This window comes from Mytilus edulis, chromosome 8 (genome assembly GCF_963676685.1).
Source record: "Mytilus edulis chromosome 8, xbMytEdul2.2, whole genome shotgun sequence".
In the NCBI taxonomy this organism is placed as follows: domain Eukaryota; kingdom Metazoa; phylum Mollusca; class Bivalvia; order Mytilida; family Mytilidae; genus Mytilus; species Mytilus edulis.
In genome coordinates, this window is record NC_092351.1 from 1,737,632 (window position 1) to 1,762,875 (window position 25,244).

Sequence of the window (25,244 nt, forward strand, 5' to 3'; positions counted from 1 at the left end):
AAATTTGTTTATCAGATGTTGTTTCGATGGGTCTTTGCTTATTTTTGTCATAAATTGTAACTTATAGCAATACAAAAACAGGTCCGCAATAAGTGGTGCACAGTTAGTCTTGATGATGTGATAATCAAAAAAGAGAGGACTGGATTGAGGTTACAACAATTGGAACATATTTGTGACACAAACATTCCATTAGGGTCACCAACTCATAATGGTGTTCTCTATTTTTCAAATGTTTATCACTTCATTGGATTCAGAAGCTTCCTTGAAAGCAGCAACCCTATAAATAGTTGAGCTGAGAAATGATGTCAACATGAATTACCAGGCATTATTATTTCATTCAGCCAATGTTGAACAAACACAAAATTGATAATGTTTTGTAAAGTACAATGATCGGAAGACTTACAGGCACCAGTTAATATTTCCCTCAGTAAATGCCGTAGACTTATACAACCTCTATAATGGCTAGGTAGAAGTACTTACCGGCACCAGTTAATATTTCCCTCAGTAAATGTCGTAGACTTATACAACCTCTATAATGGCTAGGTAGAAGTACTTACCAGCACCTGTTAATATTTCCCTCAGTAAATGCCGTAGACTTATACAACCTCTATAATGGCTGGGTAGAAGTACTTACCGGCGCCTGTTAATATTTTCCTCAGTAAATGTCGTAGACTTATACAACCTCTATAATGGCTTGGTAGAAGTACTTACCAGCACCTGTTAATATTTCCCTCAGTAAATGTCGTAGACTTATACAACCTCTATAATGGCTGGGTAGAAGTACTTACCAGCACCTGTTAATATTTCCCTCAGTAAATGTCGTAGACTTATACAATCTCTATAATTGCTGGGTAGAAGTACTTACCGGCGCCTGTTAATATTTCCCTCAGTAAATGTCGTAGACTTATACAACCTCTATAATGGCTAGGAAGGAGAACAATCAGAAATGCATCACACAATTTCCTTAGGAATTCTAGTTCAGTGTCTTCATTGGCTAACCATGCATGGAGAATGAATTTTCTTTGATCTGGTCCCTTGCTTGAGAAATAAAATAACACACATTAATTAGTCATAGTTGTAATCTAATTTAAATCATTTAATTAATGTTTTTTAATGTAGACACTTTTTCTCAACATGCTATTTTTGTTAATACATGCTTTTATGTTCTATATTGCAGGGGCGTAGAAGCCGGCATGGCAGGTACGGCAACCACTGTACCAATAGTTTTCGTTGGTACGGCATGCTGTACCTAAAATTTTTATATGATTTATTTAAAAAAAAACGGTTTTTGCACAGGAATAATGAAAACAAGATTTATTGATACTGGTTCAATAGCAATCGGGATAAGTGGTAGACACGTAGACAATTAATTAGACAAGTTGAACTTTAAATCCAGGTCTCACAATGTGTAAAAAGTAAACAATTATTATAGGTCAAACTGAGAACGGCCTTGAGCACAAAGCCTAGGCTAACATAAATCAACAAGCTTAGAAAAAGGGAACCGACAATGAAAAAATTATTTAAATGCCCTAAATAGCGCAAGCTAGGGCCAACCCTGCAAGGGCTGTATAGCCATTCGAGGTCGTTAAAAGCTTCCATCGGTGTCTTGTAAAACAATTCAAAAAGGGAATAATAAAAAGGTGCGTACTTCAAAGTTTGTTTCATGACGAAAAATTCGTTTAATTCTCAATCAAAAGAGTGTTATGTGTATTTCAATAGAACTTTTATTTGCATTCTGTTTTCGTATGTTCAGTTAAAATTTGCAAAATTTCCGTGAGGCACTTCGTTCAGTGTATATTATTTTCAGTAATATCAGTTTCACCCTCTACAAATTTACAATCTACTGTGCGATGTCGAATAAAAGGCTGAAAGTAAACATTCCATGACGCTAAAATCTAAAACCAAGCGTTATGAATATACGCCGTGGATGTCACGATTAGTACAACAATCACATACAAGTAGTCAAATTTCACTGTGACCCTTACCCTGATCCTTAGAATTATACATAAAGCTAGAACAGCCCTAGCCTCTGTGGCTCATTTCAATTCTATTTATCATGTTTATTATTTTTTGTTTGGCTATTTCAAAAATTAAAAAAAATAATATTATCGAATCTTTTTTGGTTGTAGGAAGTAGGACTGTAGGACTGCTTAAATTTTCTTTCTAAATACTTGGTTAAGTGTCTGTGGTTAATTACCTTGCAGAACATAAGCGTATTTTGTTGAAATGTTGATACATAAGTTCCATCACGTCCTGGGTCATAACTTTCACTTTATCTATCTTTGCCAGTCGTGAGCTTAAATTCTCTAAAACAATCCACATGTCATTTCTACAAAGAGAGAGAGTGACATTACTTTCACTTTATCTATATGATGGGGTATACTTAATTTCTACAAGACAACTGGTATGTCATTTCTGCAAAAATAGAGAAACATTGTTTGAACCAACCTGAAAATCAAAAGAGAAACAAAATCAATACATCTTTTAATTTCTAATTTTTAAATCAGTGATTAACAATTTAATTTCTTTTAAAAAATCTTGTATATATCATATAATGCAAGAAAATAAAATCTTTGTTTAAAGTTGTTTTTTGTTTGTGCTAAATGATTTTCTCAGTAAAACTAATATGACATTTCATGTGTAGTAGGTTGGTTGTTACCTCATGTAGGTAAAGGGCATCACCAAAATTACCAAATCTTAGGAAAGTTTAAAAGGGGGTAGTCAGTAAAACCTAGCAAAATCAAACGTAAGACTTTATCAAACAAAGGAAAAAATAGACGACCAACTGACTGGTTCCTGATTTAGTACAGAAGATGGTGCGTTAAACCTGATTTTGTAATTAAACTAACCAAACTTCCCATTTGTATGACAATTGTTTATAGCTCCAGTGATATTGTTGGCTTTTTTCAAAACTACCTCTACCCTTTTTTATTGGGAAAATATGCATCATTTTCATCAAATTGGGAAAGGAGTAGGTCAGTCAGGGGTACTACTTGTACAAGTGTATTTTATTTACTTGAAGAAGTAAAAAAAAATATACACATATAAGTAAATTTGTAGGATACTTATACAAGTGAATTTTATTTACTTGTATAGGTAAAAAAAAAATTGGCTTAGTTATGTCCCTTAGGCATTCAGAATTTTTTACTTGTAGAAGTAAAAAAATCATCCATTCTTCTTTTCTTGATTTCTTAAGATTTCTTTGCTCTAATAGAATTTTAAATTGTGTACCCTTTACAGATGTCTTTACTAATCATTTAAGTATAATTTCATGGACAATGAAAATCCCATTTGTCTGTTATCTTCATAACACTGCTCATTTACAAGCCCCAAAGGAGCAATTTTTGAAGGCCTTGCGCAAATATACAAGATCTTTGCTCAATCAGTTTCTTTGATGAATTAATGAGATGAAACATTGAACTTTAATGAAAAAATTTGAGCAAACCTGGGAAAAATCATTAAAGGCATGATTTTACATCTCAAAACTTGAGGATTTTTGTGGGATTGTAAGAAAAATTTACTTATACAAGTAAATTTTTTAGAAAATTAAGGGGAGATTATTCAAACATTATATATTTACTTATATGTGTATATTTTTTTTTACTTCTTCAAGTAAATAAATTACACTTGTACAAGTAGTACCCCTGACTGTAGGTCCGGTAAGGGCTGATTTTGGCCTCAAACTTTTTGGACACTCTTTAAACACTTAAGTGTCTATTTCAATTGATTCGATTAGTTTATGTGAAAGTTTTAACTGCTTTAGTCATTAAAAACGCTCTGATTCAAGCTTATAAATATAAAAAATCTATCAAATATGCCAAAAAACGTCACTTTTTAGATTGTTTTTGTCAATAATGAAAGTGTCCGAATCCATGTTCATCTTCAACCTTTATATATGTTTTGATTTATCATCAAATATAACTTACATTTCAATATTATGAATGAACACAAATGGGGCCACTTTCATTTCAGACGGAAACCGTCTAAAAATTAATCAAAATGCTAAAATTTTGAAGATTTCAGTAATTTAGCATGACTTAATGATGCTAGAACACGATATTTGTGTAGCAGAAGCATTTTACTTTCCAAAATATAGCTTAAAGATTACATTTTCACAATTTTCTAAAACTGCTATTTTTTGGGGCCAAAAAGGGGTCTTACTGAACCTACTCCTTTAGAATAAACCATAAATTTGACTGAAACTTCAATTTACAGACCCCCTTTCAAGAGTCGAACCCTGCTTTGAAATAAGACCACCTTTTGTCAGTGATGATACATAAATAGGCCCTCAAATCTGCACATATACAAAATGTAGTAATTTTAGACATGAAAAATGTATAAATGAGTGTTTTTCAGTTTGTATTCATGCACAATTTATACTTACTGAGACTGCACTGTTTGGGGAAAAAGTTGTCTTTCTGGGAATAATTTTAAGCCATTTTTTTTCAAATTGGGAATCTTCTCCAGGGGAAAAAGCCTTTATTCTCCACTAATTTAAGGCAAACAATACCAATGAGCTCTGATATATTGACAAAATACAGAGACACAACATTTCTGTAGGAGCATATTCTGGTTCTATTGAACTAAAATGTTAAGAGCGTACCAATTGGATAATATAGAATCTCTGATCAATTAATGACTTACTTGATTGCATTTGTTGCTGTTGTTTGGTCAATAGACAGCTCTGTATACCATGATAAAACAAAATCTCTGATAACAAAATCCATAACTTCTCTTACTGCATTGTCAATATTACGAGACACAACTACTTTCTTCTGTTCTTCTAATGTTTCTGATTTCTTTTCCTATTATAATATATTTAATTGATAGTTACTTGGAAGACAAACATATATACCATATATATACACTGAACATTCTCATGATTTAAAGATAATATTTGATAATCCGATAATGATAAAACCTGTTAATGGTCATAATGGACAATACAGTCGAACCTGACAGAAAGATTTCCTCTTTTAAGCGAAAGTTGTCTTTGCAGGTCACCATTTAATTACGCCACTGTTGTAATTACTATGTATTTTGAACCTCAATTCAAAGGTCACCCCTTGTAAGGTCAGTTTTCGGGTTCAAGTGGTGACCTTTATTTACAGGTTTTACCTTACTTCAAAATTAGCAATATATGACTGACCAGTTTTCTGTTCAGTTTTTTTTTCTATCTAGTCATGTCTAGTATCTTCTATAGTTACAAATGTACAAAAAGCTCAATTATTTTTTTGTGAAATGGATAGAATCAAAATCTAGGCATTTATAAAAATTTGTTTTCTGTATCTTTTATGATTTTCAAGGTACATGACTACATGTATATGACAATAAAATTGAGAATGGCAATGGGGAATGTGTCAAAGAGACTACTGGACTAATTGACCCTTGTTTTCTATTTCAAGCCATTGCAGCCATGCTAGTTGGAAAAAAACTAATATATCATAATCTGAAACTCTATACATCTTTCATTCTAATTATTTCTTTAGTTGATACAGTGGAGGAAAGATCTTGTATTGTCATTTGTCCAGAAAACCTACAACATGTGTACAAAGGGAATACCCTAAACTATAGAAATTCCAAAGCACTATGAAATCACTATAAAGAAAAGACTGTTACCATCATTTTCTCCAACAATTCCTTAATGATAACTGGTTCTGTAGGCTGACTAGAAGGTTTGTATTGTTTTCCTCTAACAAGGGACCAGGACACACTCAGGTATATCCCTAGCACTCCTACCGCTGTCATAAACATTAGGAATAAGGATATAAACAACCAATCATAATACTGCAACACTGCTGCTATGGAAATGGCAACACTTAGAAAAATTATCTCCCTTGTATTCATAATGATGTCTGTAAACTTGATCTGTCATACCATTATAAACATGATGCCTTTAATATGATCATTGTGCATTTTGTTCATGCTGTTCAACTAAAAAATAAATATTCATATCTTATATTTTTTCATATCCAGTAATTTTGCCATCATGTCGTGATTATGGTGAATTACAAACAAATGATGTGAAGTTGGATAACAAAAATGTTCTTGTGTTTCTATATCTGTCATGTCGGATCAATAAAGAAGTTAGAGAGGGGGAGGGGGGTAATGAGAAGAACATTTTATAAATTTGGGTCTGGAACGCTCAAACTTTAACAAATGTTTAAAAATTAAAGCCAAGGATGTATTGCTGATTGGTATAAGTTTTGAGGAGCATTGTTTTACCATAATAACTTAAAAGAATAGCTAATTCCATTAACATTTATCTGAAGGAGTTGGAACCTTAGATTCTCTATAAACTTTTAATTCAATTTTGGAAATTTCTTATCTGCATAAATGAGTGTTTTAGCACTTTCAAACTATCTTACTACCAAAAATGAATTAGTTGCATTTGATACAATTTGTAAACTAGAAGTTGTAACAATCATTAATGTATTCATATATACTTTTATGTTATTTATAGTTAATTTAACTTAAACTGAATATATTCTCCCTGGGTTACATTCAGTGGTAAATTTAACAGGGATACTTGATGGAATGCTGTACGTCACCAGGTTTAATTGTTAAACAGCAATATTTGTAATATAAAAAGAATCAATTAGAGAGTCAAAGAAAACAGAAGAGACTGACTGCAACAATATTCAAGTGTCTATTACATGTTAAACTCTTAATCAGATGTCTTACAAGGAGTTTTGAGCTCATGTCATTTACTGAAAAGGTTCACCACTTGGTACAGACACATGTATGCAGCTGACAGATCAAAAAAACATTAAATTCAAAACTACTTTTATCTTATCCCTTTCCTCCACATTGACGTCTTTTGACAATCCCATGTTTACCAATGCATTTTAATACTTTAAACCTGATGATTTTTTTTATTGAAAAAATCCTATGCAAATCAAGTATTTTAAAAAATAATTTCCATGGAGGAAAGGGTTATAATGTCAGATTGCAGTTATAAACGTATAATGCATGATATTATTAACCATGTTATCCACAGTAGTGAACGAAAAAGAGGATTTTAATTACCAGTACGAAAAACCAGCTCTGTCTGTGACAAAAAAATATCAATAATGCACATGTTTGAGAACAGTTCTTTCAAATCTTTTTGGTTGGGTAAAAGAAACTGATTTATAGAATGATAAATATTATAATTCTAATTGTTTTTAACTGCATTTGTTCAAGTGTTGCAACTGATATCAAAATGGATATGCTTGTTGTTTGTCAATTAAATTTCAATAAGCATATTACATGTACATGAATCAAAACCTTTTATTGCAATTTAGACTATAGTCATTTTCATTTTTTTTTTTTTTTACTTTTTTGCTATGGTGTTGTCTAGTTGTCTTTGAGTTATGATTTATAAATTACCATTGATTACTATTGATTCATTATTATTCGTTGAATACCAACTTCCGTGGCTTTTGTGGGAACAGGTGAACCAGGAATTTAAATGTTCAACAAAATCAAATTTCTATTAGTATTACTAAATACAAAATGTGTTAGCTTGTATGCAAACCTTGGCACAACCAAGAAATAACATATCTTTAGCTCAGTCGATATACATACTGCCTTATAACATTGTATAAAAGAGGGACAAAAGATACCAGAGGGACAGTCAAACTCATAGATTAACACGAATGTGTCCCAAGTACACGGATGCCCCATCCGACTTATCATTTTCTATGTTCAGTGGATCCTGAAAATGGGGTAAAATCTCTAATTTGGCATTAAACATGTTAAAATTAGAAAGATCATATGGGGACGAAGTCCCCAATAACAGTAGAAAATTCAATAAAAAAAAAATCGGGAAAATTTCCCGAATTTTTCATTGTACTAATGAACTCAAAATCGTTCAATTTTTTTTTTGTCATGTTTTGAAATCCCGGACCTGTGCAGAAATGTACAATGTACTTTCTTTTTCCAGTCTCGTTTGTATGAAACTTTGAGTAAAATATATATTTATCAGTCTAGTATAAAATAGAAAGGAACGTGCAATACCAATTTCATTTTTAATAATTCTTTGATATGAAAAAACGTTACCTGATGATAGCGTTTCTTTGTTTACATTGCATATGACGTCATAATTTAAATAACGTCACAACTAAAATCCCTAACAACAGAACCAAAATCGGAAACGTAACGGTATTTCTGTTTCTTTTTTTTAACAAATATTTAAGTTACAAAAAAATAATTCCTACAGACTTCGTCCCCATTTACAGGTAATGCCTGCCTCATATTATCATATAGGGAACATGTTTACTAAGTTTCAAGTTGATTCGACTTCAACTTCATCAAAAACTACCTTGACCAAAATCTTTAACCTGAAGCGGGATAGATGGACAGATGGACGCACAGCGACGCACTGACCAGAACATAATGCCTATAAATGGGGCATATAAAGCAACTGACAACGCCATGGTTAAAAATAAAAAGATAAACAGACATATATAAAAGTACAGAAGACACAACATAGAAAACAAAAGACTAAGCATCATGAATCCCTCCAAAACTGGGGGTGATCTCAGGTGCTCCAGAAGGGTATCCAGATCCTGCTCCACATGTGCACCCGTCCAGTGAAGAGGAACCTTGAGGAATCCTGTACTGGAAATCAACTATAAGCTGGAATTTAAGGTAGCGCCTTCCAGTGATTTTCCTAGTGTTTAAGGGAAGAAGCCCAGGGCCCATGCAATTGGGAATAGAAGTTCATGAAATGTTAGATTTGCGGAAAATATATATGTTCGCACCAGCCCCATGCAACTTGGTCCCCAAGAAAATTTTGAAAAGTTAAGTGCAAAATTCAGCATTCTGAGATGGAATAAGTTATAATTGCATAAATCGTGAACAATTTCAAGAAATTTTTAAACAAAATACAGTGATCTGGAAGGATTTTTTCTCTATGGGCCCAGGGCCCCTCAAAATTAAATTCAAGGGGCCATTTTAAAAAATAATGGGCCATGTTGTCAAATGAATGGGCCATTTGAATTGACTACAGTGAAAAAAGTAAAAAGTGTATATCTCGGCAAAGAGATGGTGGTACTTACCTTTATGATTTTAAATAATATTATAGATATTGTGCCTGTGATTTTGTTATTTCAATTCAACAAAGAATGTAAAATAATTTCTTCCAAACCAGATAATATTTAAGATATCCTTTATTTACAATGTTTCTACTGCTACTGTTGTCTTGTTCATGTGCATGGGTTTTTTTACATTAAATTTGGGTCTTCGTCGATACCATACTTATTCCCGACGTTCCGTATTAGAGGACGTATTTGGCATTTCCTCTGCACTTCTTGTATTATTATTACTTCATCACGATGACAACAATAACAGTAGAGAGTATCATTAATTGATAAAACAATACAACAATTCGCTGAAGGCATGTTTACAAAATGTCAAAACAAGCCAAAGACCAAAAAGTGACAAGGACAGTTAGTCGCCTTTTATGGAGACAAAAACTATATTCATAAAAAGGCTTTCAGTTTGGGGTTTTTCAACGAAAAAGTAGCAAGCTGAACTAAGTTAAAAGATAATAATTAGAGACAAATCTCGTCTGTACTAGCCAAATTTTACAAATTTAAGGTTGTAAAAAATCATATCATGAATGATGGTTAATTACGTTTTTTGGGTAATCAGTTACACCCATGGTACTATTATTTCCATAGGAAAACACCCGAGACGTCCCAAACATATATAGGTGCTCCTATCATTGGAGGAACATAACACAGTTGTGTACACACACATGGCGGCATGGAACACGATCGGAAATCCATTTGACGATATCTAACATGTCTAAACGTATCGAAACGAAGTGAAAAATATCGTGCGCCACGTGGGCGCTTACGTAAGTCACTCTATGCGCCATTTCTGGTCGATATGCGCTATAGACGCAGGGCGCACGACTTTCCCGATCACTGAAATACCACAGTATGACACCAACAAAACCTTACAATGATGTCTATATATACAATTGGGAATTTTAGAGCTGAAAATTGGGAAAAAAAGAGCATATTTCTCATTGGGACAGGGGCTCATATTCGGACCCAAATAAGAGGGTTGGAAATCCCTGCCTTCCTCATAATAATGGTTTCCAGAAAGTAAAAAAGGTCCATATAAAATAGTTTGGCATTGACATAGTCATTTTCCCAATTTCCCGTCCCCATTGATGAAGAGTTTGACAACCTACTGATTTTCCTGTAACATGCTTGCTCAGTTCATTATATACACTGTGCTATAGTAATTAAATATCACTACATTTATAGGGTTATGAGCAATAACAGTACCAAAAGCTGTCTGCAAATTTCAGCTCTCGGGATGTCACGTAAGACGCGAGATTAAAATTTCGAAGTTTTTATGTATATTTAGAAAACGAAGTTTAAAAAATTAAGTTATTTTGATAGTTCATTTTATATATGTTTTTACAAAATTTGACTTCGCTGTAATCTCTTATTGATTTGTATTCAAAAAAAGTAAAATCACAAAAATACTGAACTCAGAGGAAAATCAATTCGGAAAGTCCATAATCACATGGCAAAATCAAATAACAAAACGCATCAAAAACGAATGGACAAGAACTGTCATATTCCTGACTTGGTACAGGCATTTTCAAATGTAGAAAATGGTGGATTGAACCTGGTTTTATAGCTAGCTAAACCTCTCACTTGTATGACAGTCGATTAACAAAATTGATTCGATTAACAAAATTGTCGTTAGTTCGTTATCTACGAAATATGAAGTGTATTCCGATAAATAAATTTAACAAGTGCCCGGATAGAGAAGTAGTAAACAGATGAGAAAGACCGGCATGTTATGAAAAGCTCAAAGAATTTCACCGTTTTATGCTAAGAATTGAATGACAGTTGTATAAGAAAGCAATGGAAGACGAACACGAATCTGGAAATTGGTCCCCTACATCAGAGGATCTGCTAGAAACTCACTATCCTTTGCACAGAGCTTGTCGCGACGGTGACCTCGACGCTATGTCTTTGTTGTTGTCAAATGGTCCAAACTTTTACCAGGAGGATGGTTTATATGGTTGGACCCCTATTCATTGGGCAGCAAATTTCGGAAAGGTTAAATAAAACTCCTTTTTCATATTTCCAATTTTATCACCAGGCTATGTTTTGTGGTTATTTACATTTTATATCGGTAAACATCATGACATTTCGGCAATGGGTTTGTTTAGGCCGTGTACTAATTCAGCCATGTTATATAAAATACTAAAGATATTTTGTATATTTTTTCTGATATACATTTATAACCCATTTTCGATATTCAACATAGGCGGATCCAGGGGGGGCCCTGGGGGGCCCGGGCCCCCCCTTTTGTGGGAAAAATTTGGTTGATTATATAGGGAATCATTGAAGCATAACTGGAGCGGGCCCCCTCTTAGTTCAGTCAACGGGCCCCCCCTTAGGAAAAGTTCTGGATCCGCCACTGTTCAATTTATCATGTAAATTATTAAAATGTAAACAAAATAAAGAGAAAAACCCAATCAAATGAAACAAGTGTAGGTTTATAAAAGCAATGTCTTGCAGCAGTACCTATCAAATATTTTTAAAAATTGTTAAAGGAGGTGTGTCCATAACATCCAATTAACACCTTTAACTTGTATACACTCATCAGACTATACTTGTAATCAATTACTTTTAATCTTCAATCAGCATAATCATGATAAAAATCGTTTAATGAGGCAATACTCAAAATAGAATTATGGAAAATATTCATTTTTTAATAACATTTTCTTCTTGTTTGATTTTAACAAGGACGTATAACTAACATATATACGGCCTTGATTTTAATCATGTTAATGATTTAAGTTTGTAATTTTTTTAATTATGTCTATACATTTGTAGGATACTGATGCATGAATGTTTAAGACGAGGAGAGTTGTTTAAAAAATTAAAAGAAAATATAACATTGATATCATTAAATGACAGGGAAAACATAAAATTTGCTGTTATACATACATACAGTAAAATCTATGTTTTATTTAAGAAGATTAAGGGGAGATAATTCAAACTTTAAAAATAAAATATGAATTTTCAAAATTACTTATACAAGTAAATACTACTTACATTTGTACATCTTCAAGAAAACAAAAATCTTTTAAAGTCATATGAAACCTCAAATTAAAAAAAAATGATGCATATGTTTTTTATAACTAAATGGATAGTTGTCATCAAAACTTATGTACATCATATGTACATATACTTTTTTCTGAAGAAAATTCTTTGAATTGTCCACATTTAGAAGAAGTTTACTTTTTTTAATTGCTTGCTTCCAGGAAGCAATTCGCCCGACTTATTTTCGGTATGCAAGTGACCTTAGCATGACCCTTCTCATAAAAATCCAGTGATCGCAATACACATGGATCTGTCATTTAAATAAACTATTATACGATTGTACAAAAATGTTCATGTTATACACATGCTCAATATCCATGCTTCTTTGTTGATTGTTTACTATAAGTTGACAATCAGTACACTTTGGCTTTAAAACACAACAATTACGTAGCTGCCATATTTTTACACAATAAGAGACAGAGAGAAAAAAAAATTAACGATTATATGAAATGTTTGCGCAAAATATGATAAAATCTTGCACAGAAGACCAAGTTTATGATATACGTGCATTTGTTCAAGAATTGGATAAACATTATTTTTCACGGTCACTCGTTTCATATGACTTTAAGCATGTTTAGCATGTTTAGTATTTTTAGAAATGTTGAAACCATATTTTCACTTAAAAAATTATTTGATATGAAATCCCTATAGCTTTAATTTAATATTACAATTTCATTATATTTGAGTTATTTATTTTTAGTTTACATGCCTTATGCGTTTGATAGAACAGGGTTGTAATTGTGATTATTTATTTTTAGTTTACATGCCTTATGCGTTTGATAGAACAGGGTTGTAATTGTGATTATTTATTTTTAGTTTACATGCCTTATGCGTTTGATAGAACAGGGTTGTAATTGTGACTACTCAACAGAAAGGTTAAACCAGACCCCATTACATATGGCAGCCCACAGTGGGAAGGGACACTGTTTAAAATGGCTACTTCATTCTGGGGCTGCTATAAACAGACAGGTATTAACAGATGTTTATCTTTCAGATGAGGCTCATTGAAGGGGCACCTGTCCACATACAAGAACAGTATTGAGTTTATTCATTTTTATACTCATTACAAAACAGCAGTGTACTCTCACCTTCAAAATTAATTTTTTAGTCAATGACTAATATAAATACCTGTAGTTTTCAATTGTTCGATTCAAAATTTGTCTCATGCATTGTAATTGTTCATGTTGTATGTATATAAACTTATACTTACATTTACAAACTTTATTGCTGTATTGTAATGATATAATGCTGAACACAAAGTTCTTAACTGCCCCCCTCCCCCTAAAGAAAAAAAAAGAACCCCTTCTGTGAGTCTCAAAATATATATAATTATCTTCACAGCTGGCTTGTTTAAGAAAATTGGTGATTGAAAGAAGTGTTGGTTTGGATACAATAACCTCTAAGTTTTCCCAAACAGCTTTACACTTTGCTGCACAGTCTGGCCAGCCTCACTGTGTTCAGTGGCTTGTGCAATCAGGGGCTAACTTACTTATACAGGTACTCACAATTATCATATTCTGATCATTTTATTTACACTAGTTTTATTAGGTATTTACATTTTTGTCCATCATTTTGTATGAGTTCAGGTGAGACAAAGTGTTTTAAGTTCTATATTTGAAATACTTTTAAAACTAGCACATGTACATGTATTCTCTTTTAATAATCATTATTTAAATGGAATCCTACTCTAACGGCTGATTTCAATTTCTGTTTTTTGTTGGGAAATTAGTGAATATGATTGAATTCTCGAAAACTCTTGTATCAATTGCTACCAGTCATTGGTTACATAAAACATTGATGATCCTTATCCAGTCAACTAAAAAAAGAGGCCACTCCAACTACATTCAGGTTAGGAGACAAATGGAATAAATCCATTAGTGCATATATACAGGCAGACTAGACTGTTGTAGTTAGAATTTTGAAGTTGTAATTTAATTAATCAATTGAATTAACAGTCATCATTTATTATTTCACTTGTACTCTCAAGCTTACAATATTTCTCAAAGTAGATTTTAAATGATTTTTTATTTAAAATTAAGACATTTAGTGTTATTCATTAAATGCAAAATGTCTGTATTTGTATGACAACAAGAGTTTAATTGTATCTATTTTGTGACAGTGATTACATTTATTGCCATTGTAATTGCTTGTAATATTTGATTTAATCATTGTACATTGTAGGACTACATGGGAGAAACAGCCTTACATAAAGCTGCTAGGACAGGCAATATGGAATGTGTCAGCTTACTCATATCACAGGGAACTAAAGTGTCGTAAGTTTACTTATATCACAGGGAACTAAAGTGTTGTAAGTTTACTTATATCACAGGGAACTAAAGTGTCGTAAGTTTACTTATATCACAGGGAACTAAAGTGCCGTAATTTTTCCTATATCACAGGGAACTTAAGTGTCGTAAGTTTACTTATATCACAGGGAACTAAAGTGTCGTAAGTTTACTTATATCACAGGGAACTAAAGTGTCGTAAGTTTACTTATATCACAGGGAACTAAAGTGTCGTAAGTTAACTTATATCACAGGAACTAAAGTGCTGTAAGTTTACTTATATCACAGGGGAAGGAACTAAAGTGTCGTAAGTTTACTTATATCACAGGGAACTAAAGTGCCGTAAGTTTACTTATATCACAGGGAACTAAAGTGTCGTAAGTTTACTTATATCACAGGGAACTAAAGTGCCGTAAGTTTACTTATATCACAGGGAACTAAAGTGCTGTAAGTTTATACTTAGTTGTTATATAAATATAAAAAATAATGTTAATTCATGTAATAACACAAACTTTGTCTGCAGTCTTTTATCAGTAGCAAAAGTTATGAATTGTCCATTATGCTGCTATAAATTTGCAGTTTTTCTCAAAATAATTTGTTAGGTCGGAACTCCCATCAGAAAGATGCTTCAAATTTCCTAATACTACATGTTTGTCCAGAAGTCAACTATATTGTATGTATGGAATGATTGTACATGTTGTAAGGTGCCAGGTATTATACCTTTGACAGGGTTCATCTAATATGTACATTATACATGTAAAAGCACAGATTTTAAGTCACATGGTTCCCTGAAAACCCGTAGATTTGTCACAAAAATTGTTTATATAGTCCATAGGCGGATCAAGGGGGGGGCTGGGGGCCCGGGCCCCCCCTTTCGTGGGAAAAATTTGGTTGATTATATAGGGAATCATTGAAGCATGACTGGAGCGGGCCCCCCTTAGGAAAAGTTCTGGATCCACCACTGTAGTCCAATAGTAACTTAATACAATTATAAGACTTTATTAATTCTGTGTCATTTGTTCACAAATGTACACAAGTTGTTTGAATTTCTCATGATCATAGAACGTAGCTATGATGTAAAACATATGATGAGCTACCATGGCAACTAGCAAAATATATAACTTAAAATCAACATTTGTTTTATTTGATGGTCAACATTCATTATGCCAAATCACTAATCAACATCCATTTTCATAAAAAAACCTGAAAAACAGAAAAAGATTGATGCACAAACAACAAATTTCCTCCTTAATCATATTTATGTAATCTATTGTAGAATTAAAAATCACAATGGGCAGACACCGAGTCAGTTAGCTGGTGCTTGTGGGTACCAGGAGTGTGCAGCATACATAGAGAGAGCATCACAGACAGAGCATGGTCAGGGAGTGTATGGTCTCCCCACTATTAATCCGTCCAATGGTCTCACACAAAATAGTCAGGTTGTTCCAAATGGCAATGAAATGGAATTAGATGATGACATGGAAACTGACCTCTCAGTCTTACCTGAAGGTCATCGTGTCAATCCGCTGGCAGGAACAAAGAGGAGCCGTGATGATTGTGATGAGGAGGAGTGTAAAAAGTCTCGTCGTGATGGTATGATTACACATTGTACACATGGTGTATACAGCTACATATATATATTATAAGCTAGTTATTTTTCACTCTGGTCATATGCAATGTTTATTTAATATGTCTACATTAAATATATATCCTTTAATCAGTAAAGACTTTGAAAACCATATCATTGATGACTTACTTGGGATTGTTTTTTCAAAATTTCAAATTTGATGATATGTAAACGTCTCCTTGTTTAAAGACACGAGGATGTATTCAGTGTTCTCCCCAGAAATTGCATTTAGCATCATGGTAAACAGGGAAATTGGAAATTCCATCTTGCTTCTAAAAATTATAGCATCACATCCATAACATTATCTATAAGAAAACCAATTCAGATAGCATCACATTCAAAAATATAGCATCACATTACCCTGATGCTAAAAGGCCCTGGGGAGAAAACTGATGTATTTAGTAACACAATTATAGATTGTCAATTGGTTTAAGCCAGAGTGTTTCTCAGGTACAATCTCATAGAAGGGCAACAGCCCTAAAAAAATGAAATGTGGGCAGTGGCTGAGAAACATACTTAAGTTTAAAAGACCATTGACGATCTGTTTATCATGATGATAAACAGATTGTCAATAGTCTTTCAAACTAAAGGAACATGTTTATTGCTATTTTGCTGATGACACCATTAACATTTTCATAGACACTGACATGTGTGCCCTTAGATTCTAGCATTTATTTAAATCCTAAGAGAGTCATATGATCTGATGATATAAAAATCATCACAAAAAAAAAGGTCAAAGGAAAATACCAAAAAGCAATAAGATAAAATATCTTTCCCTATGTTAAGGACAATATGGACTAGGAATGTGTGATGAAAATTGAATCATTACTCTCAATAGTAAGCTACAGACTAATTTGTGTGATTTAGTGTTTTCTCATTACATCATAATGTCTAACTGTTATTCTTGTGTCATTTATTTTAAATTTGTTGCAAAGCAAATATCTTCACCACACAATGTGTAACGACCTGTTTCTTTCAAATGTCCACATTTCAACTTGTGCAATTGATTCATAACATCCATATCATTGAAATTGGAAATTTGTCTGTACTAACTTACATAAATAGGTATTTCACAAAAAGTTAAAATAACCCACTGAAAAGGTGTCAAAATACACCATACACCTTTGTAACATTGCATTTGACCATTGAAAACTAGATTAGAGCTCATCTGAATCAAACCAATTTTCAGTAAAGGTAGCTTGAAGTCTTATATAATCTTCTTGCTGTCTACAATGAAAGAATAATACCTATGATTTATTTAAATTTAATAATCTTTAAATATTTGATAACTTTAATTGATTTTGGAATGTTAATTATCTAATGGATAAGATGCAGAATTTTTAAATGCTACCATAATTTGAAAGATTTGATTCAGATTTGGTTTTATGGTATAGTTCAGTAACACCAACACATTGCTTGTTTGTCTTAAAACAAAACAAAAAATTACATCAAGTCCAATCAATTTGTACTGTGGATAGAATGTTACAAACTACATGTCATGTACTCAAAATTAACCTTAACAGCATGTCTGACAAATATTACAACTTGTACCTTAGACATCTGAGAATTCTACCACGATACATGATGTTTTCTACTGGGTGCCTTTACTTTACAGCCCTGAAGACTTTGGCTGTTGAGAACAATAATATTATATCATCTTATCAAGCAATTCTTACAATATCTACTTCACCATTAAATCCTCCACAAGAAGAAGGAGCACCTCCGTCATGTCCGCTAGATGAGGGCTCGTTAGCTGACGGAAATTGTTCCTTGTTTATGTAGAGGTTAGTGAACGATGATGTGCTCACTCAAGCATGCATTTCATTTTCACATCATTTCATGATCCCATACTTAGTTGTGTTTTGAAATTGCATGACATGCTTTTTATTCTTTTGATTCATGGTGTCCATGGCAATGTTTTCAGGTCAACACATTACCTATGCAAAACAATGATCAGCTGATGAGAAAAATATGTTAATTGCTGATTGATTATCAACCTCAGATTTCTATCTTCCAATCCAATAGTTTTTGTAAGAGTTGTAAATGTTTAATACACAGTATAACTATTAATAAATTCTTTTTCAATACCAGCTTCAAATTTTTTTGTTAAGGTTTATCATAACTTTAAGGCTTTACATTAAATTTCAATTTGATCAAAATCAAATTATTGTCTTAAATCTTACAGTTTGAAAATTTGCTCTTCAGATTGCAATTTGTCAATTTATCTGATTGAAACATGCATGTAGATCCTGTTGTAATGCTGGGCTGACAATGCTCCAATATTACTGGGATGAAAACCTTTTTCCAATACCAGTCATTGCTTAATTGTCTATGCCTTCAAATATTCTGAGACTGGAATTTCCTTTGTTGACAGACACAAATTTTTTTTAAACCGAAAGCATGTACCCAGGATCAGATTGTCAATTTATTTTCCAACTGCTATCATTGTGCAGTGACCAATTTACCGGGTAACCTTATTTCAGAATTTCTTTCCAGTATGCTCAGTATTTTATCAAAGAAATAGCTGAATGGATTCTTACTTTTTGTCGAGCCTGCAACTTTTGTTGCAGAAAGCTCGACATAGGGATAGTGATGCAGCGGTGGCGTTAGCTCACTTCTTAAAAGCTTTATATTTTAGAAGGTGGAAGACCTGGATGCTTCATACTATGTATATAGATGCTTCATGTTACGAAGTTTCCGTCAGTCACATGTCCAATGTCCTTGACCTCATTTTCATGGTTCAGTGACCACTTGAAAAAAAAGTTCAAATTTTTTGTAATGTTGAATTCTCTCTTATTATAAGTAATAGGATAACTATATTTGATATGTGCGTACCTTGCAAGGTCCTCGTGTCTGTCAGACAGTTTTCACTTGACCTCGACCTCATTTCATGGATCAGTGAACAAGGTTAAGTTTTGGTGGTCAAGTCCATATCTCAGATACTATAAGCAATAGGGCTAGTATATTCGGTGTATGGAAGGACTGTAAGGTGTACATGTCCAACTGGCAGGTGTCATCTGACCTTGACCTCATTTTCATGGTTCAGTGGTTATAGTTAAATTTTTGTGTTTTGGCCTGTTTTTCTCATACCATATGCAATAGGTCTACTATATTTGTTGTAATGAATGATTGTTAAGTGTACATGTCTAGTGGGCAGATGTCATGTGACCTTGACCTCATTTTCATGGTTCTGTGGTCAAAGTTAAGTTTTTGAGTTATGGTCTTTTTATCTAATGCTATATGCCATAGGTCAACTATATTTGGTGTATGGAAATATTTTATGATCTTTATGTCAGTCGAGCAGGTTTTATTTAACCATGACCTCATTTTCACGGTTCATTGCACAGTGTTAAGTTTTTGTGTTTTGGTCTATTTTTCTTAAACTATAAGTAATGTGTCAACTATATATGTTGTATAGAAGCATTGTTAGCTGTACCTGTCTGCCTGGCATGGTTCATCTGACCTGGACCTCTTTTTCAAGGTTCATTGGTCTTTGTTTAGTTATCTTGGTTAATGTTAAGTTTATGTGACAGTTGTAATAAAGCTTAGCTTTATACTTAGGACTATCAACATAATATCAATGATTAGTATAGAAGGCGAGACATTTCAGCGTGTGCACTCTTGTTATAAAATTCTTGTAAAGATATACCCATGGATTTAGAAGTCTACTCTCTATGGAAAGTCTCCAACTTCAAAATGTTTATATGATTGGTTAGGTGTATTATTTCAACATTAATGTGAAACTAATGGAGGAGGTACTGCTCTCCCTTCTGGAACACCTGAGATCACCACTGTTATAAGGGGAGGTTGGTGATTGGTCGAGCTCAATATTCAGATAAGTGGTTAGTGGAATGTTGTTTCTTTTACTTTTGGCCATAGTAATAGTGTCTGTCTTTCGTCAATGTTTTTTATTGTCTCTATGAAATCTTCTTAATGATGATGAAACTGTGAAAAAAGTGAAAAGGAAATAGCAGATTTCAGTTGTCCTTAACTAATCTAATCATGTTATTTTTAAAATTTAAGTAGTTTTTTTTCTTGAAAAAGTTCTTCTTATATATTACAATTGTACTTTCTTAACTTTGAGTCAGTATCCAGAAGAAGCTTAACGTTGACCTTATTCATTGTAGGCTAGCTGTACAAATCCTTTGCTTTCCACTTCTTTTCTGTACAAATCCTTTGCTTTCCACTTCTTTTCTGTACAAATCCTTTGCTTTCCACTGCTTAAAAGCTTTATACAAAGTAGGCTTTGAATAGGCAGTGTATATTAAGTCAGAATTGAGTCATACCTAGCTTTATAGAGAGATTTATAAGAATACAAATATACAGCAATTTTAGCAAGGCAATATTTGTGTCCAGCATGTTTAGGATCACTGAGTTTATGATAAAGTTTTTATATGATCAAAATATATCGGTATATGAATGCCTTGAAATGATGACTTTTTTTAACCATTTGTTTTTTTGCAGAAGTCACTTTTACCTGTTGGAAATGACACTTGGACTAATGTCACTAATTGACAATTGAAAATACAGTTAACTCTCGTTGTCTCGAACTCGGTTGACTCGAAATTTCGGATGAGTCGAAGTTTTCACGTGGTCCCGAACTTTATTCCATACAAAAGTATGTAATTCGACTCCTGATGAGTCGAAATTGGATGAGTCGAAATTTCGGTTGAGTCGAACTAAATTTACGGTCCCAAGGTAAACAAAGCATTCAAAATTCATTTTTTTTATCTCGAACTAATACACATGTGTCAAAACATGACCTCCGGGATTTAAATGGATTGAAGAGTTAATCTGACAATACACGTGTAATTAAATTTCCGGTCACTGACCACTGTATTGATTTATGACATGCTATTTCCATGAGTGTTTACCTAAGATTATCTTTAATAGAATTTTGATAAATAATTAGTGATACATTGTTAATGTTCATGAAAAAGTATTTAAAATGTTTACAAAACAATTAATTTGTGATTTACACTAATGAGCTTGGGTGTGTATAAAGTGAGGATTATGGCTTCCGTTGATGATCACCTAAAAACTACTCAAACGGCGTCTTTAATCTTGTTATATTTTCTTTTGAAAAGAAAGAGTGAGATAAAACAAAATGAATAGAAATCAAAATTTTCTTAAATCTCTTGTATCCGAGAATTAACAATTTTGTCAGCTATAACCGACCTGAATAACGAAACTATCGATTGGAAATTACTCCATAGGATTTATTTTAATTGAAACAATTGAATAAGTACATATAATGTCATTATAATAATAAAAGACTGTGACATACAAATACATCGATCTGATACTAGAATATCGATCCCCTTGCTATATTCACCCGGATTTATTTTAGCTTTACCAAGCTAAGCAAGAGTTGTGTCCCTTAGATTGTCGAACTTCCGGTGTTCGTTTGAGTCGAACTACGTGTATCTCGAAATATTTCTCTGGTCCGGCTGACTTCGACATAACGAGAGTCGACTGTATTAACAAAATTATTTTTGAAAGGAGTTAAAATCTTGTTTAAATTATGCCAATTATCATTTCATTGGCTAAAAATTGTGAAAACATATAATAAATTACTTTCAGAAATTATTGCCTGAATTTATTTTTACAATTTTGTCATTCTAGACTTAAATGGCATTTAAATTTTTGCAATATTGAGAAAAAAACTTTAATTCATATAAAAAAAATCAAAATGTTTAATTGGAACCCTATCGCATTTTTAATATCAATAAATACATGGCAATAATTTCTGAATTTACAGTTACAGATTTAAGGAGCTGTTGTTTTGTGCATAGCACATGTCATTCTTGTACATTGTTGTACATTCAAGTTCAATTGATACAAAGTTCATCCACTGTAATAAGTCCTAACCATACAATCTTATTTCTCAGATGTCCTTTGGGAAGAAAATAATCACCTTCAATTAAAGCAAAATGGTTTTAACCACCAGGGAAGATCTGCAATGTCATGTTTTGATGAGAATATAAATAAATATATTCCTCAACCTACTGTTTCCTTGATAGCCCAGAGAACACCAAAGTGTTCTATGTTATATTCACACTTTATATAAGTAAGTATATCAAAGGCCACTAAAACATAGAGGGGACTTCACCTTGTGAACTGGTTAGGCATGTAAGCTATGGACAATTTACTTTATTTGACATTTTTTTAACACAAAAAAGGGAACCAGTCTGAAATTAGTGATTTTAACCTATAAACAAGGGATACTTTTAGGTAACTTTTTATTTCATGGATTTAGAATGAAAATCAAAGAAAAAAACATGTGTAAATTGACTTGAAGTATTATTCATCAATTTATAGTGTTAAATTGAATCAAACAAGATATTGCAGATCTGTTATTTAAAAAAAAGTTTGCAGTTGTAGGATTATAAAATAAAAAAAGAAAGAGTTTTGACTACAACTGATAAATGATATTTTCGGTCAGGATAAAGAATATTACATTTGAAAAATTTTCAACCAATGAATTTAAAAAACCTCCAGAACAGATATTTATGTTCTAGATTTGTCTACCTGTTATTCATCAATTATCTTCTTTTCTCTTTCAGAACCAGAACATTGGAATAACCAAAATGGTTTACTTCAAAACACTAATGGCTTTAGTCACCATGGCAACTATCAAAATGGCTTCATAAAAAATCAAATGCATGGATATAATAACCACATCAATGGAACGATTCCTAGTGAAATCAATCAGCTCTGCAATGAAAAAGTAAATAATGGTTTCTTACACTTTTCAAACTTATTCAGTCAAAATGGCAGCGTTAAAAATCAAAATGGCCTTCCACACATGGATGCAGCAACTGTGAACAACAATAGTATTTGTATATCAACGAGTACAGAGGAACACTACAACAGTATAACTCACCAACAGGGTTATGACAGCCTCCTGGTGCAGTCACTTGGGAACCAGTACGATGGCTCTTAAGACAGGGATACAGTGCAATGACAAATGTTTCAAAAGGCAGTTGTATGCTCTGTGCAAATTGTTCTTAACTTGTCATAATAATGCTTAGTTTTCTATATATATCAGACTGATTTTATAATGTAAGCGTAGGTATAGATTTTGATAAAACTGTTAGCATAGGGATACATGTATATAGATTTTGTTAAAAACAAAAATCACATTTAGAAGCCATTTTATTACTAGACCATGTCAACAATTACTGTTCTCAATTTATTATTCAATAAACTAAAGAAAATACATTTTATTCATGGCTAACAGTCATGACAATATCTGTTCGAGAACTAGATGTTTGAACTTTCTGTTGTATAAGAAGTAATGTTATAATGACATAGAAATCTAGTTGTTAGCGTTTTATATTGTATTTATGAGTTATTGTTAAGTTTTTGTTAGATATGAATAAGAAAATACTATGATTAAGCCTTTTATAATTAGGTTTTAATTATTAACAGTCATGGAGAACAATCTTATAAGTTTTTAAATTTTAATATTTATCTGTAAATTATTTGAATTATCTCCCTTTTAAAAAATCCTACACATAAATCTTCGAAAGAGAGGTTCTTGTCCTTTTTCTTTCAAAAAGCTAGATATAAACAAAGAACAATCTTTGATTTTTTTTGGTTTTGAAAATATAAATGAGCTTTAAATATTTAAGAGTTGTGGTGAAAAATCTTATAAGTTTCTGAAATTTTAATATTGATCAGTAGGATTGTTGAATTATCTCCCTTTTGAAAAATAATATACTGACTAAATAAGATCTTAAAAGAGTGTTTTTTTTCTTCTCAAAATCAGCATTAATTAGGTTGTAAATTAAGAATATGATTTTTCTGCATTATGAATTTAATTCACAAATTTTAAATTTCCAAACATTTAGAAAAAATATGTTCTCCACACAAACATTGGAAATTAATTTCATTAAAATTATAAAGATACTTGTATTGATTCATTTACTTTATCGTTCTTTTGGTATTATAAAATATTTTAGAGAAAATGGTACATTTGGAAATTTAAGATAATAATCATTATAATATCCTTTGAGCAAAGATCAAAATCAGGATTTCAAAAACAGAGGTTAAACTTTCAATTATTAGTATAATATCATGTGATTTCTGTAAGATAGTATAATGTCATGTGATTTCTGTAAGATAATATAATGTCATGTGATTTCTGTAATATAGTATGATGTCATGTGATTTCTGCAAGATAGTATAGGTGTCATACCACCAATTAAAAGTCCCTATCTGTTCAACCAAATTTTGCAATTTTCACAGCTTTCTAAATATTTTACCTTAAGTTTAACTTCATAGAAACTAGGTATATCCTGAATTGTACAGGTGTCACCTTTCTGCATGCCAATTTTCAACATACATTCAAAATCATATAAGAAAGCAGAGAGCTTCCGAAAGAAGGTACCACTAAAAATAACCCCTGGTTTTCTGGAAATCTTAAATTAGTATACTATGGAGCGCATTAATCCTCAATTTTTAATGCAAACTCATAGACAGATAAATTTTGGCTCAAAATGGTCTTAATATATTTCTCTTTCAACAAAACTTTCATTTCTGCAAATTTGTTGTTTAGTTTAGGTGAACAATGACATTAAATGCACTATTTTTTGTCCGAGTAGGCCTACTTTCACATACGTTCTAAATTTGAGGGAGTAATTGGTGGTATGACACCTAAAGAGACAAAAAAGTTGATTAGAAATCTTTTATTTTGCTTTATTCTTAATCCTTAGTCAATTTGCAGTTAAAAACAGCCTATCTGAGCATTATGTGACTTATATTAAAAATTTCACAGCTCAATTTAAACTGACTGTAATGTATGACTTTAATAGAAAATACTTGAAAATTTCATTTTGGGCTACAGGAACATAAACTTTCAATATCAAGATCATTGTTTGCTGATTTGTTTTGTTTGTTCTACTTCTTTAAAGACTTTCAACAATTTTTGCAATGAATTTAGTAAAAAAATCCAAGGTATTGAAGTGTCAAGGAATATTGACCCCCCTTTTTTTCATCTGGTGTCAGTAAAGTACTACAAATTGATCAAAAGTGCAGTCATGGTCATTTAACTGTGTTTATTTACATCAGTTAATAAAATTTAAGATATAAAAATTTCATTTAGAATAATAAATGGTGCTTTTGTGAGTTTCTGCAGTGTTTACATTAGGCTATGCTATCTGCCAAGTACATAGTATGACGCAATGCTATAAGGGCTAA

The 25,244-nt window shown here is 32.2% G+C and overlaps 2 protein-coding genes across 7 annotated transcripts in view; one reads left to right on the forward strand and one right to left on the reverse strand.

The window, feature by feature from the left end:
- The window catches only part of LOC139484593 (sorting nexin-25-like), a 31,999-nt gene extending 21,656 nt beyond the window's left edge, over positions 1-10,343 (reverse strand). Inside the window, exons 1-5 of one of the 2 annotated variants that reach the window (XM_071268368.1) lie at positions 10,190-10,343; positions 5,620-5,934; positions 4,645-4,805; positions 2,198-2,329; positions 866-1,038 (exon numbers count right to left, since the gene is read on the reverse strand). In XM_071268368.1, the coding sequence (XP_071124469.1) occupies positions 866-1,038; positions 2,198-2,329; positions 4,645-4,805; positions 5,620-5,847 (694 nt within the window). In that variant the 5' untranslated portion in view covers positions 5,848-5,934; positions 10,190-10,343. The remainder of the gene's footprint in view (positions 1-865; positions 1,039-2,197; positions 2,330-4,644; positions 4,806-5,619; positions 5,935-10,189) is intronic. The other variant, XM_071268369.1, reaches the window with a different exon arrangement.
- A 419-nt stretch (positions 10,344-10,762) lies between these two features.
- LOC139484595 (ankyrin repeat domain-containing protein 10-like) lies at positions 10,763-23,565 on the forward strand. Of its 5 annotated transcripts, none has more exons than XM_071268376.1 (6): positions 10,763-11,075; positions 13,470-13,625; positions 14,310-14,401; positions 15,690-16,006; positions 17,656-17,824; positions 22,607-22,744. In XM_071268376.1, exons 1-5 carry the CDS (start codon positions 10,878-10,880, stop codon positions 17,820-17,822), a joined length of 930 nt encoding a protein of 309 aa, XP_071124477.1. In that variant the 5' UTR covers positions 10,763-10,877; the 3' UTR covers positions 17,823-17,824; positions 22,607-22,744. The 5 variants fall into 5 exon arrangements, with proteins under 5 accessions (XP_071124477.1, XP_071124476.1, XP_071124478.1 ...); XM_071268375.1 differs by lacking the exon at positions 17,656-17,824 and adding an exon at positions 21,932-22,110 and having other exon boundaries at positions 22,607-22,741; XM_071268377.1 differs by lacking the exon at positions 22,607-22,744 and adding an exon at positions 21,932-22,055.
- The last annotated feature ends 1,679 nt before the right edge of the window (positions 23,566-25,244 follow it).